This window comes from Danio aesculapii, chromosome 19 (genome assembly GCF_903798145.1).
Source record: "Danio aesculapii chromosome 19, fDanAes4.1, whole genome shotgun sequence".
NCBI classification, from domain to species: domain Eukaryota; kingdom Metazoa; phylum Chordata; class Actinopteri; order Cypriniformes; family Danionidae; genus Danio; species Danio aesculapii.
The window spans coordinates 12,484,719-12,497,115 of NC_079453.1; the positions used below are offsets into that span (position 1 = coordinate 12,484,719).

The following is a 12,397-nucleotide window of genomic DNA, read 5'->3' on the forward strand; positions in this document are numbered from 1 at the left end:
GAATCCCGTTTTCCATAACAATGAGTCGATCCATTCACCCGGAGATCTGATGACGCGTGATGCGTGATTCTCAAGCTCGTGCCTGAGGCATCACTGACGTCACTGACGCTCCGGTGCCTGTACGAGCGGCTGGCCCGCAATAACAAATTGGATGAAGACAGAAAAATTACTCACATCCACTGAAATCAGTTCAAGATGGCGTCCGAAGGGGAATACGAGTCGATTCTGTGCGTGAAACCAGATGTCAATGTTTACCGCATCCCGCCGCGGGCGTCGAATCGCGGATACAGGTGAATTAAAGGATGTGCGGGCCTGAGCCCATGGCAAGTGCCTGATCTGTAAATAATGCTGAAATACCATTTTGCATCGTCTGTGTAACACTACAATGCTATTACGAACGACATTCGGTTCATAATAATGCACGTATCGTGTTTATTATTATTATTTTTCTCTTTATATAGTGCCTTTGCCGCAGAGGCAGTGTTTTGTCATCAGTTTTGATAGAAGGATAACATCCTGTGATCTCTAATGCTTAGTCTGTCTTCTAGCTCACGACTTAATCTTACTACGAAACAGTCAGCTGAATACATTTCATAATGTTTTTGCTGTTTATTTTCATGATACTGAAGCCAATCTCTTTCATTTTGATTATAATATTATATTGTGTTGATGTAAGTGTTTTGAGGGGTTTTTAAGTGGTCCTCTTTATATAGCGTATAATTAGTCCTAAAAGCTCTTGCCCACAGAGAATGTGATGTTTTACTGACATACATTCCTCTTCTAAAATCCCTGTTGGGTTCCCTCATTAGGAGCTTGAGGGCGTATTGCAATAGTTATTAAAATTTGCTATAAACTGGAAAGGGGTTAAATGTCTTCTATTCCCAGTGAACTAAATCCTTTAACCCAAAGGGCTGTGATTTTATTTGAAGCCTGGCGTATTTGATGCCACAAAAGTGTCAGCACACGCACATCATTTTGATGTCTAGTTTATTTGATGGTTTGTTTACATCTGGAAGACACATTTTTAGAACTTTGCTCATTTGCAATACATCTATGTCTCCTTGGGTCTTTAATAGATATTTAGAATAGATGTGTATGATTTATAATGTTGTCGAAACAGACCTTTTAAAGCCATTTATCAGATCTTTATATGCAGCAGTTGTTTTAAGACAAAACGTTCTTTACAAATTGCACATGTATCTGTGCTAGCTGGGAATTTTTGGACCACTATAGGAGTGAAATGGGTGTATTTTTTTTTTGACATTCAAGTGGATCAGATTATTGAGAATGGAACAGATTGTTTGTATCTTGTATCGGATTTTCATATGGGGGCATTAAATAAAAAACTGACACATGAATTTAGGCTTGCTTGTATGTAGTTTAAAGGTGCAGAATGTAAGTTTGACACCCAGTGGATGAACTAGGTATTGCACCCCTGGTTTAAAACACACGCAAGCACTGGTTGCCAGATTGCGGACATCAACGGCATGCCTGACTATCGAGCCTAAAAGCTGATTTAAGTCATGTTCTAACTAAAAGCAACAGAATGCGATAGAAGGAATATTTTCAAAATTAGAAGGAGTTTTTGTCCTAACCAACACCTGAAATTGATATATTAGATACGACCTCTATTTCTTGCAGCTGAACAACTGACAATGATCACCTCAGGTACACCTCATGTGCTTTATTCAGTGTTAAGTGCTAACAATGTGAGTTTGAATGCCATTTTACATGACAATAATTGCCATACTACTGAAAGCAGAAGCAGATAGTTCACCTCAGATCTTGAAAATAAAATAAACTGTTTGAAATTGAACTTTAGAACTGTGACTCAGTGTAAACAACACATATCAGGGATTCAGCATGTACATTTAATAATGTTAAAGAGGTTTAATATATATTAGTTAGGTTATAAACCTTACAAATTTGTTGGATTGCAGTAAGTGCACTATTCTGTACTTCTGAATGACTGTATTTCAATTCCTGTCATGTTGTATCTCAAAACAGCCAAATTGCTTATCACTGCAAATCTCATCACGAAGCATGTTGTTGAAAGCAATCAATCACCCAATGTTTGCGTTCGGAATATTTATAATATTTGATAATTAATAACCACCTCATGTGGAACTCTGAATCTATGTCTCATTTCGAGGCTTCTACTCTCCACCAGAGGTCACATTTTGGTCACAGACTTGCTTTGAGAGCCTTTCTGACTGACTGACTGACTGACTGACTGACTGACTGAATGAATGAATGAATGAATGAATGAATGAATGAATGAAATAAGCGTTTTATTTCCAACAAGGTAACCCAGGGTGCTAAAATATAATTGGCTAAACTGGCAGTGGGCAGGTTAAAGGGACCAAAACAAAAACAGATGTTCTAGCACGTAACTCACATTTTCATAGCAGAATATCTGACTTCAGCATTGTTTTTCAGATAAACAAGAATGTTTACTTAGCATCTTTCTTAAATATCTGCAAACATATTAAGGTATTTTTATGCTTTAGAAGATTCAAAAACTTACATACGGCACCCTTATGTTAAACAAATAATAAGTAACGAGTGAGTGGGGAATACATGCAAGTCTGTCATTTACAAAATTCAAAAATGTAAATTAAAAAAAGGTTAATACAATGCATTTACATAAACTGGTATTGAGAGCTGTCACTGATTTTACATTTCAAAATTATTTTGTGACACTTCATTTTCTTTCACTCAGTGCTCATTTTGGATGTATCTAGATGTTTGACTACAACAAAAAAATATGTTTTATTTCATTGTTGTTCATCTTCAATAATTTTTTTTAAGTTAAAAACTAAAAGGTTTCTGTCTCACCATTGAATTTCAAATCAAGTAATAATCCTCAGCAATAAAGAAACTAAATGAGTTATATTTTACTTTACATTAAAACAATTCTTTATTAAAATAATGCTACACTTTTAGCATGGTATTAGCATCAAAAGGTTATCCAAGACTCTTGAGTTGAGAGTTATTCCTGATCTGCTGGGAATAATTTCTTCAGTTTAATAAATGTACTCTTAACATTTAGTGTGAGGAGAAGATAGCTGTGAGGGGGTAACCGCAAATTTATGCTCACATAATTTGAGCAAACTGCAATGGGGTGTGGGGAAAAACTCTAAAGTGATGAACAGATATCATATATGCTTTCATGTACATCTAAACAATGATCTGCAGTCATGCGTAGAGTATGTTACGTATGCTAAACAGAAGCTGAAATGTGTGTGGGTGAAGCTTGAAAGCTAATGGGATATTTTCTTGTGAGCGATCCACAAAATCTCATGGGTTTAAAATGGAATTTTTGGGTGAAGTACTTCTTTAAGCTTTTACTAAAAGAGCCTAGTTATGAATTGAAAACTATTTAAGCAATTTAGTCATTGTTAATTTGTTCATATACATGACAGTGGCTTTGTGGCGTCCTGAAAATGCAGCTTCTGTATTGCAATACTTAGGTTTTACTCAAATTTTTCATGAGCAGAACTTAAAGATCAAAAACAATTTTTTTAAATACACACAAAAGGCCTATTTCTCTCAAATTTGTCTGACACATTTGTCCAGATCTGTGTTAATGAGCACTTCTCCTTTGTCAAGATGAAGATTAGACAGCATGATTATTGCACTGGTGTGCCTTAGGCTGGCCACAATATAAGGCCACTATAAAATGTCACACAATGCCACAGATATCACAAGTTTTGAAGGAATGCCCATTAGAGCTGTTGTCTGTAAACTGAATGTTCATTTCTTTACCATAAATCCATCCATAAAAGCCTTTCAGAGAGTTTGGCAGTACATCCAACCAGCCTCACAATCGCAGACCATGAGTAACCACACGAGCCCAGGACCTCTACATCCAGCATCTTCACTTTCAAGATTGTTTCAAGATCGAGATCAGCCATCTGGACTGCTGATGCAACCATCGGTTTGCATAACTATAGAATTTATGCACAAAATTTCAGAAAGCATCTTAGGGAAGCTCATCTGCATACTCATCGTACTCACTGGGGAATCGCCATGTCTGCAGTTTATCACCGTAACTGACTTGAGTGGGCAAATGCTCACATTCGATGGCATCTGGCACTTTGGAGAGCTGTTTTCTTCATGGATAAATCCCAGTTTTCAGTCTACAGGGCAGATGGCAGACAGCCTGTATAGGTCGTGTGGGTGGACGTTTTGTGCTGATACCAACGTTGTGAATTGAGTTGCCCATGGTGGCTTCATTGTAATGGCAAGAGTAAGTTATGGACAACGAAACAGCTACATGTTATTGATGGTGTTTTGAATGCACAGACAATAAAAGTCTCGTTGTGCCATTCATCCATGAATATCACCTCATGTTGCAGGATCATAATGCATTTTAAAGGATCTGTAAACAATTGATGGAAGCTAAAAACATTCCATCTCTTATATGGCCAGTGTACTCAATGGATATGTCACCCATTGAGCATTAGGATGCTCTGGATCGCCATATATGAGTGTGCTCCAGTTCCAGCCAATATCCAGCAACCTTTGCACAGCCATTGAAGAGGAGTTCACGGACATTACTAAAGGCCACAACCAACAACCCAATCGACTCTATGCGAAGGAGATGGGTTGGACTGTGTGAGGCAAATGGGGGGGTCACACCAGACACTGACTGGGTTTCACTTTAAGACTTTGAATTCAGCTCATGAAAATTAAAGCAAAAGTGTTGCATTTAATAGTTTTGTTGAGTGTAGATTATTTTTTAAACAATATCATTATCACTTCCTTTTACTATTGTAATTTTGCCATTTGAAGTGCATGTCCTTTACAGTTAAGTACAACTACAATAGCAACAGTGGACTGCAAGGCTGTATTTTAACATTCTTTACAATGGACCATCACCAAAAGTGGTATGACTTGAATAATGCAGTGTTTTTAGTCATTTACATGGGTTTTTTAGTCATTTAAAGTTTTATCAAACTTTTCAGCAACAACAACAACAAATTTTCCCATTTGTTGTAAATTACAGTAAATGTATCATTTATTTAAATACGTTGCCCCTAAAATGTGATTTCTGCTGTGATAATGGCAGGGCGGCGGACTGGAAGTTGGACGCTCCTGACTGGATGGGCCGGATGCGCATAACAGCTAAGGGGAAAGTGGCTTTTATTAAACTGGAGGACAAAGTCTCAGGTTGGAAATCTGTATTAAAAGAAAAATACTAGGATGTTTGATTGAAATGAATTTCAGATTATTGTGGGCTTTATACCTGTCTTCAGGTGAGCTGTTTGCTCAAGCACCAATAAATGAGTATCCTGGCATTGCTGTGGAGACGGTCAGTGATTCCAGTCGCTATTTTGTTCTCCGAATACAGGATGACAATGGTTAGTGTAATAGTTTCACTTCTTTGGTTTATTTCCTGCCATATAATAAAATGAGTTACTCACTTCTTTATTACAATTCAAAGCTGAATATGCAGTGCTAAAGTGTGTGCATAATAAAAAAAAATGGAACAAAAGGAACATAATTTTTTACATTTGAACAGATTTTAAATCCTGTCTACAAGCACTTGAGACTTTGAAATGGAACATCCTTCATTTGATATAATATAACATAATCATTTGACATAATATAATATAATATAATATAATATAATATAATATAATATAATATAATATAATATAAATGTCTTCTTTACTGACTTTTGTAACTTAAGAAAAAAGTAACATTTTATTTGTTCAAACACTACTCATCTTTTTTTCTAAGATTATACTTGATACAAACCTAAGAAGAACTTAAATTCTTATATAATAATGTTCTTAAAAAATCTTCTTAAATAAGAAATTAAACATTTTAAAGTTAAGATAACTGACAACTAGTTGTAGGTCACCAAAGGTTTAGATTTCTTATAAAATTATTACAAACATTGCAAAATGCTAAACTTTTTTTTTTTTTTTTTTTGATTATAGAAAACGATGTAAGTGCTAAAATATTTTACTTATTTAAACTACTTGGCTCATTAGATGTTTGTGTACCAGATACATATACTATTGGTTGTCCATAGCTCTTTCCTTTTGAAGTTTTTGTTTCTTTTCTTGTCATTCATGTCTAATTAGGTAAGGCATTTACCCATTTCTGCCAGTATATTCTGTTTTGACAGTTAATGTAATTAAACAAGCATATCTCACATGCTTTACCTCCAAAAAAAAAAAAAAAACTGGGCTTTGGCCACTAATTTAAAACAGCATAATAAAGTTATACAGGTAAAATGTAGCTTAATGAATTTGTTCTATTGCTATATTTATTTATTTTTTTTAAGAATTGCACTTTTCAGAACCTTCTTAGAGTTTATCTTAAGAATTTATCATGAATCTGGTCCCTGGTTTGTGATTTTTATGCAAGAATTGCTTTTGTAACACAATAAAATTCAAAATACATTGTCAAATTATCTCAGAGGATTTTTTCATCTTAATCAACATATTAATATTTTAAAAATATATATATATATTTAAAGATTGTTTTAATTTGAGTAAAATATTATTTATTGCTGTATTTACTGTTATTTAATGCATTTTTTTATTTTTACAAAATTGCTAAATAATTGTCAACTTTGACTTTGAATTATATTGTAATCATAATGTGCCTTCTGACTGTTGATTTTGCAGTTATTAAGATCAATTGCTTCTGATATGGCATTATGCAAGTATCCAAGTTTTAGGAACAACAAATTTTAACTTGAATTCTAGTTGACCATTTGGTATCAGAAGTGGCTTTTATGAAAGGCAAAGGCCTCTAGAGTACGCTTATTTTACCAAATAAAATAAAATCTTGCCTTGATTTAATTATTTAATTAGGACAGTAGGTCTGACTTTGCTTAGACTAATGTCTTGTCACTTAACCGAAATAAGGCCCAGTATAGAATGTCATGGTGCAGTGGAAAATGAATTAATATTGTGTATGACACCCATGAGCTTGGAGGACTGCATCGATACATCTCTGCACTGACTCAAATAACTTATTAATAAAGTCATCTGGAATGGCAAAGAAAGCATTCTTGCAGGACTCCCAGAGTTCATCAAGATTCTTTTGATTTATCTTCAATGCCTCCTCCTTCATCTTATCCCAGACATGCTCAATAATGTTCATATCTGGTGATTGGGCTGGCCAATCCTGGAGCACCGTGACCTCCTTTGCTTTCAGGAACTCTGATGTGGAGGCTGAAGTATGAGAAGGAGCGCTATCCTGCTGAAGAATTTGCTCTCTCCTGTGGTTTGTAATGTAATGGGCAGCACAAATGTCTTGATACCTCAGGCTGTTGATGTTGCCATCCACTCTGCAGATCTCTCGCATGCCCCCATACTGAATGTAACTCCAAACCATGATTTTTCCTTCACCAAATTTAACTGATTTCTTTGAGAATCTTGGGTCTATGCGGGTCTCTGCAGTATTTGTGATGATTGGGATGCAGTTTAAGAGATGATTCATTGAAAAAAGTCTACTTTCTGCCACTTATTTCCAAATGATCAACTTGAAGTCAAGTTATTATTTGTTACTCTTACAACTGCGATCAACGACAAGACTTTTGTCAGGCAGTGTAACTAAATAAATAAATTTATATTACAGTTGAGACATTCATTATCCATGCTTCCTGTGTTTTAGGTCGGAGTGCGTTCATTGGTGTTGGATTTGCAGACAGAGGTGATGCTTTTGACTTCAATGTTTCCCTGCAGGATCATTTCAAGTAAGTCTTTTTCAAGAAGCATGCATGCATTCATGATTTGAAATAATTTTGTACTTATAGTGACACCTTAAATTATTAAAAAGCTATTTTATCATGTCCAGTGTTTGATTCTGTTGAAATGTTTTGATATTTTCATATTAAGGTGGGTGAAACAGGAGAATGAAATCAGCAAAAATTCTCAGGCTGCAGACTCAGGACCCAAACTGGACCTAGGTTTTAAAGAAGGACAGACCATCACACTGAATATCGGGGTAAAACAAAACAGCTGAAAATGCTTTTTACAATCATGTTATTATTTTCATGTCCACATATTAGAGCATAGGTCTCAAACTCAATTACTGGAGGGTCGCAGCTCTATAGTTTTGCTTCAACTGTAATCAAACACAGCCGATCCAACTAATCAAGTTATTCAAACCTACTAGAGACTATTAAGCAGATGTGAGTTGGAGGTGTTTGGAGCTAAACACTGTATTAGAGAAATATTTCTGTGTGCAGCAAGGTAAAAAGAGGGACAAGCCCCGCCCCCAGAGCTCAGGAGGCCTGGGACTCCTCCCTCCCCCTCCAGGAGGAAAGATTGCTCCGCCTCCTTTGTCCAATCACAACACAGTACAGCCAACAGGAGGAGCACAGACAGGTTGTATATGAACACATTAATGTGTTCGCTTTTCTTCGATGTCACAGACTTGCAAGTCTAGATTTAGATATCTTAACTGATCTTTTTTTCTTCTCTTCCTAATTTTAGCATGTTTATTAGAACTGGACAGCAGTAACTCTAATACAGTGGTTCAGTCCAACCCCAGCTCTGACCTCTGGGGAGACTTCTCTAGCTCTGCAAGGTAACATCATTAGTGTTGTTGATTCTTTACCAATAAATAAATTACTTTATTCAGATGTTTATTTGCTAATAACTAAACAATTTCTTTAAAAAATAAACCCTTAAACCCTTTTGAGATTTTATTAAAAAGCTTTTTTTTCAATATTATCTCCTAATGTCTGCATTGCAAGATATAAAGAATTGGGTTTTTATTTCATTCTGAATTTATATCTTGCAAATTCTGTCTCTAAATTCAGTTTTTTTTTGTAATAGAATTTTTTAACCCTTGCGTGCTGTTGGGGATGTTTCCTTATTTTGACATATTTTGGGAAAATGCTTAGAAAATGTTATTGTATGTGTATTGTTGAAAAACTCAACAATAAACTATGGGCAAATATACTAACTTTTGAAATGTTAATGACTGTTTTTGCCCTATTGACTTCCATTATAATGACATTTTTTGATTGCAAAGTCATGACACCAAATAATCATGCATTCTGGATTGCTGGTGGTTTTCCTTGTTGGAAAGAGGTATGACTTGTAATATTTATTTGGCTTTATATGGAGTATTGTGTGTGAGTGTGTGTTTGCACACCAGATGCAGATGAAGCATCAAGCGTGAGTGATTTACATGGTAAGTCAATGCAAAGACGCAAACAGACATCTTGCGGTGTGATTTGCACGAATGACGCAATGTAAATTGAGCGTTTTGCGCATTTAATGGACTTTTGTGCTGTGTTAACCAATCAGGAGCTTGCTCTTAGAGTGTAGTTATTATTACGTAACACCTGCAGTTGGTGTCCCAAGTGGAAATTGACACCGAACAACAGCTCATCAAACTGGGCTTGGATCAGTCGGAAGCACTGCTGAACGTTTCCATTATCCAGGTATAGCTTCTGGAGGAGATAATGAACTCACAGAGCTGGGTGCACCTCTGAAAGAATCTAGTGCACTCAGACATGGCACTGAACTAATATATGCTGTTTTTCAGCATTCCTAAAGCACATAAAGCACAGCTACTCGCTCAATGAAATCCATGTTAGCCATTTAGCAATGAAGCTAGAGTCATTGGGCAGACAAAAGCCCTGCCCATGACGCACATTTGCATCAATAGTGAAGTGAATTTCACACGCAAATGAAGCGAGTAAACTCCAAATTTTCATGCATCTATTTACACACAAATAGCGGGATTTATTCGTCCAGGCCGCATCTGGTGTAAACACAGCAGGAGATCTTTGTGCACTTACCTTAATATGTCTAAGAAAATCAAAATAAGTACTTCAGTTCTCAGAACATGGTAAACATAGTAAATGTATTCATGCACGCACACTGTAATTTGCTGTTTTACTTCATAGATTTCCATATAAAAGCCAGGCCTTTTTGCACAGGCCTGGCTAAAGGGTTAATGGTGCCAACTGATGATCAACAGTAAAAAGTACAAATTTTACCTCTTCCCAACAGGGAAAACCACCAACAATCAAAATTGCATAATTATTTGGTGTCATGGCTTTCAGAAAATGTGATTCTAATGGAAGTCAATGGGGCAAAAACAGCCCCAGACATAATGAAAGGGTGGTCATTTCGAACAATACACAAGGGTTAAATTCTGTGGCTGAAACTAGCTATTGCATTATATGTTAAATTATATAAAAGTGGGAATCACAAATTTAGCTGTTTTCTTTCTTCTCCTCTTGTTTCAGCTCTGTACCCGCTTCAGCACCACGTCAAGAACCCTCTTCTGGAAACTGGGTTCAGTTCTGAAAAAAAAATCCTTCATCATCCTTCATTTCAGTCGTTCCCATTCCTTTCATCAGAACTACTGCAATTAAAATATACTGCATAACTGTTTGGAAAATCTGAGGCGAGCTGTATGTTAAGCTGCTAATCCTAGCAAAGCACAGCGGTGAAAAATAGGCTATTAAAAATTGCATTGGTCTTACAAAACAAATCAACCAAATGAAATTATGGAAAAAGATTGTAAAAAGGTGAGGAACATCCCATTCATTGTGTGAAACATTATGGTAACTTTATGGGATTTTTTTTTTAAAAGTCTGTTTCAGTATCTTTACATTTGTCCAAAAGGTGTTGGATGTTTCCACTTTGTTGTCATAAACTGTATGTGTTTGTCTTTGGTTTTCGGGGAGTGAATATGTGTCTGAGTGTTTAAAACAAAAGATGACAGAGGTTTGACTGCTTGGAAGTGTACAATTTAAACAGGGCCTAGATACGTTTTCAAGAGCTAACATCTTGTATATCATGAGAATATATCAAATCTGTACAGTATAAATATATACACAAATAAATCGAAGGCCATAATGTAGAAAATATGTCCCTCAAATATGGGGATTATGTCTAGATATTCATTACATATCCATATTGTCATTTACTTGACTAAAAGATAGTCATTTACATGTTAAACAAAAATAAAATATACAAAAGAAATACAACACCCATTGCTTCAGATGTGATTCTTTTTAAAGAATGTAATTGCTGTGTAATTTGATGACTAATTAATATTAGCTTCTGCTGAATATGTTAAATTAGTGAAAAAATGCCTAGCCTACCTTTATAGCATGGAAACAAATACAATATTGTGCAAAATGTATATGAACTAAGATTTGTTATATCAATTACTTTTTTTATTACCGGATATCAAAACCCCTCTGTTCCAAGTATTACAACATGTATTTTTGTTCACTATAAAAACAATAGGTCAACAGCATAATAAGTGCTTAAGTTTTATTTATTATTACTTTAGTTTCCATGATAGGCTAATTGTAATAAATTGCATTGAACTGCGTGATTTAAATATATTTGAATGTAAACATGATGTGTTTCATAAATTAGACTAATTAGCTAGTAAGAGTTTGTGAAGTGACTAAGCACTTTTCAGTTATCAACTTCAAGAGTAGTTAGACAAACACTACCTGACAAAAGTCTAACAACAAATAATAATTTGACTTCTAGTTGACGTTTGGTATCAGATGTGGCTTATATGAAAGGCAAAGGCCTCTAAATTACACTTATTTTACCATAATAAATTTCAAGTATAGTGTCTTTTTAATTTTTTGATTATTCAATTGATTTTTAATTATTTAGTTAGCACAGTAAGGTCTGACTTTGCTTAGACAAAGTCTTGTCACCTAAGAGAAATAATGTACAGTCTAGAATATAAAGTCATGGTGATTTGGAAAAAATAATAATATTGTGTATGACTCCCATGAGCTTGGAGGACTGCATCCATACATCTCTACAATGACTCAAATAACTTACTTAGAAAGTCATCTGGAATGCCAAAGAAAGCGTTCTTGCAGGACTTCCAGAGTTCATAAAGATTTTTTGTAATCCTCTTCAATACCTCCTCCATCTTACCCCAGACATGCTCACTAATGTTTATGTCTGGTGACTGGGCTGGCCAATCCTAGAGCACCTTAACCTTCTTTGCTTTAAGGAACTTTGATGTGGAGGCTGAAGTATGAAAAGGAGCGCTATCCTGCTGAAGAATTTGCCCTCTCCTGTGGTTTGTAATGTAATGGGCAGCACAAATGTCTTGTTACCTCAGGCTGTTGATGTTAGCATCCAGTCTGCAGATCTCTCGCACGCCTCCATGCTGAATGTAACCCCAAACCATGATTTTTCCTTCACCAAACTTGACTTATTTCAGTGAGAATTTTGGGTCCATGCTGGTTCCAATAGGTCTTCTGCAGTATTTGTGATGATTAGGATACAGTTTAACAGATTATTTAGTTAAAAAACCTACCTTCTGCCACTTTTCCAAATGATCAACCAGAAGTCAAGTTATTATTTGCTAGTTTTACAACTGGGATCAACGACAAGAATTTTGTCAGGCAGTGTACTGC

The 12,397-nt window shown here is 35.5% G+C and overlaps 1 protein-coding gene across 1 annotated transcript; it reads left to right on the forward strand.

The window, feature by feature from the left end:
- The first annotated feature begins 99 nt into the window (after positions 1-99).
- On the forward strand, positions 100-10,976 carry necap1 (NECAP endocytosis associated 1). Its single transcript, XM_056480514.1, has 8 exons — positions 100-290; positions 5,075-5,175; positions 5,262-5,366; positions 7,642-7,723; positions 7,866-7,974; positions 8,219-8,357; positions 8,466-8,559; positions 10,238-10,976. Exons 1-8 carry the CDS (start codon positions 196-198, stop codon positions 10,296-10,298), a joined length of 786 nt encoding a protein of 261 aa, XP_056336489.1. The 5' UTR covers positions 100-195; the 3' UTR covers positions 10,299-10,976.
- Positions 10,977-12,397: the final 1,421 nt, after the last annotated feature.

Excerpts from the sequence above, each read along its gene's own strand:
- necap1 (XM_056480514.1), top strand. The coding sequence starts at position 196 with ATGGCGTCCGAAGGGGAATACGAGTCGATTCTGTGCGTGAAACCAGAT. Across the intron at positions 5,176-5,261 it reads ACTGGAGGACAAAGTCTCAG|GTGAGCTGTTTGCTCAAGCA; the intron begins GTTGGAAATCTG and ends ACCTGTCTTCAG. Across the intron at positions 7,975-8,218 it reads CCATCACACTGAATATCGGG|CAAGGTAAAAAGAGGGACAA; the intron begins GTAAAACAAAAC and ends TTCTGTGTGCAG.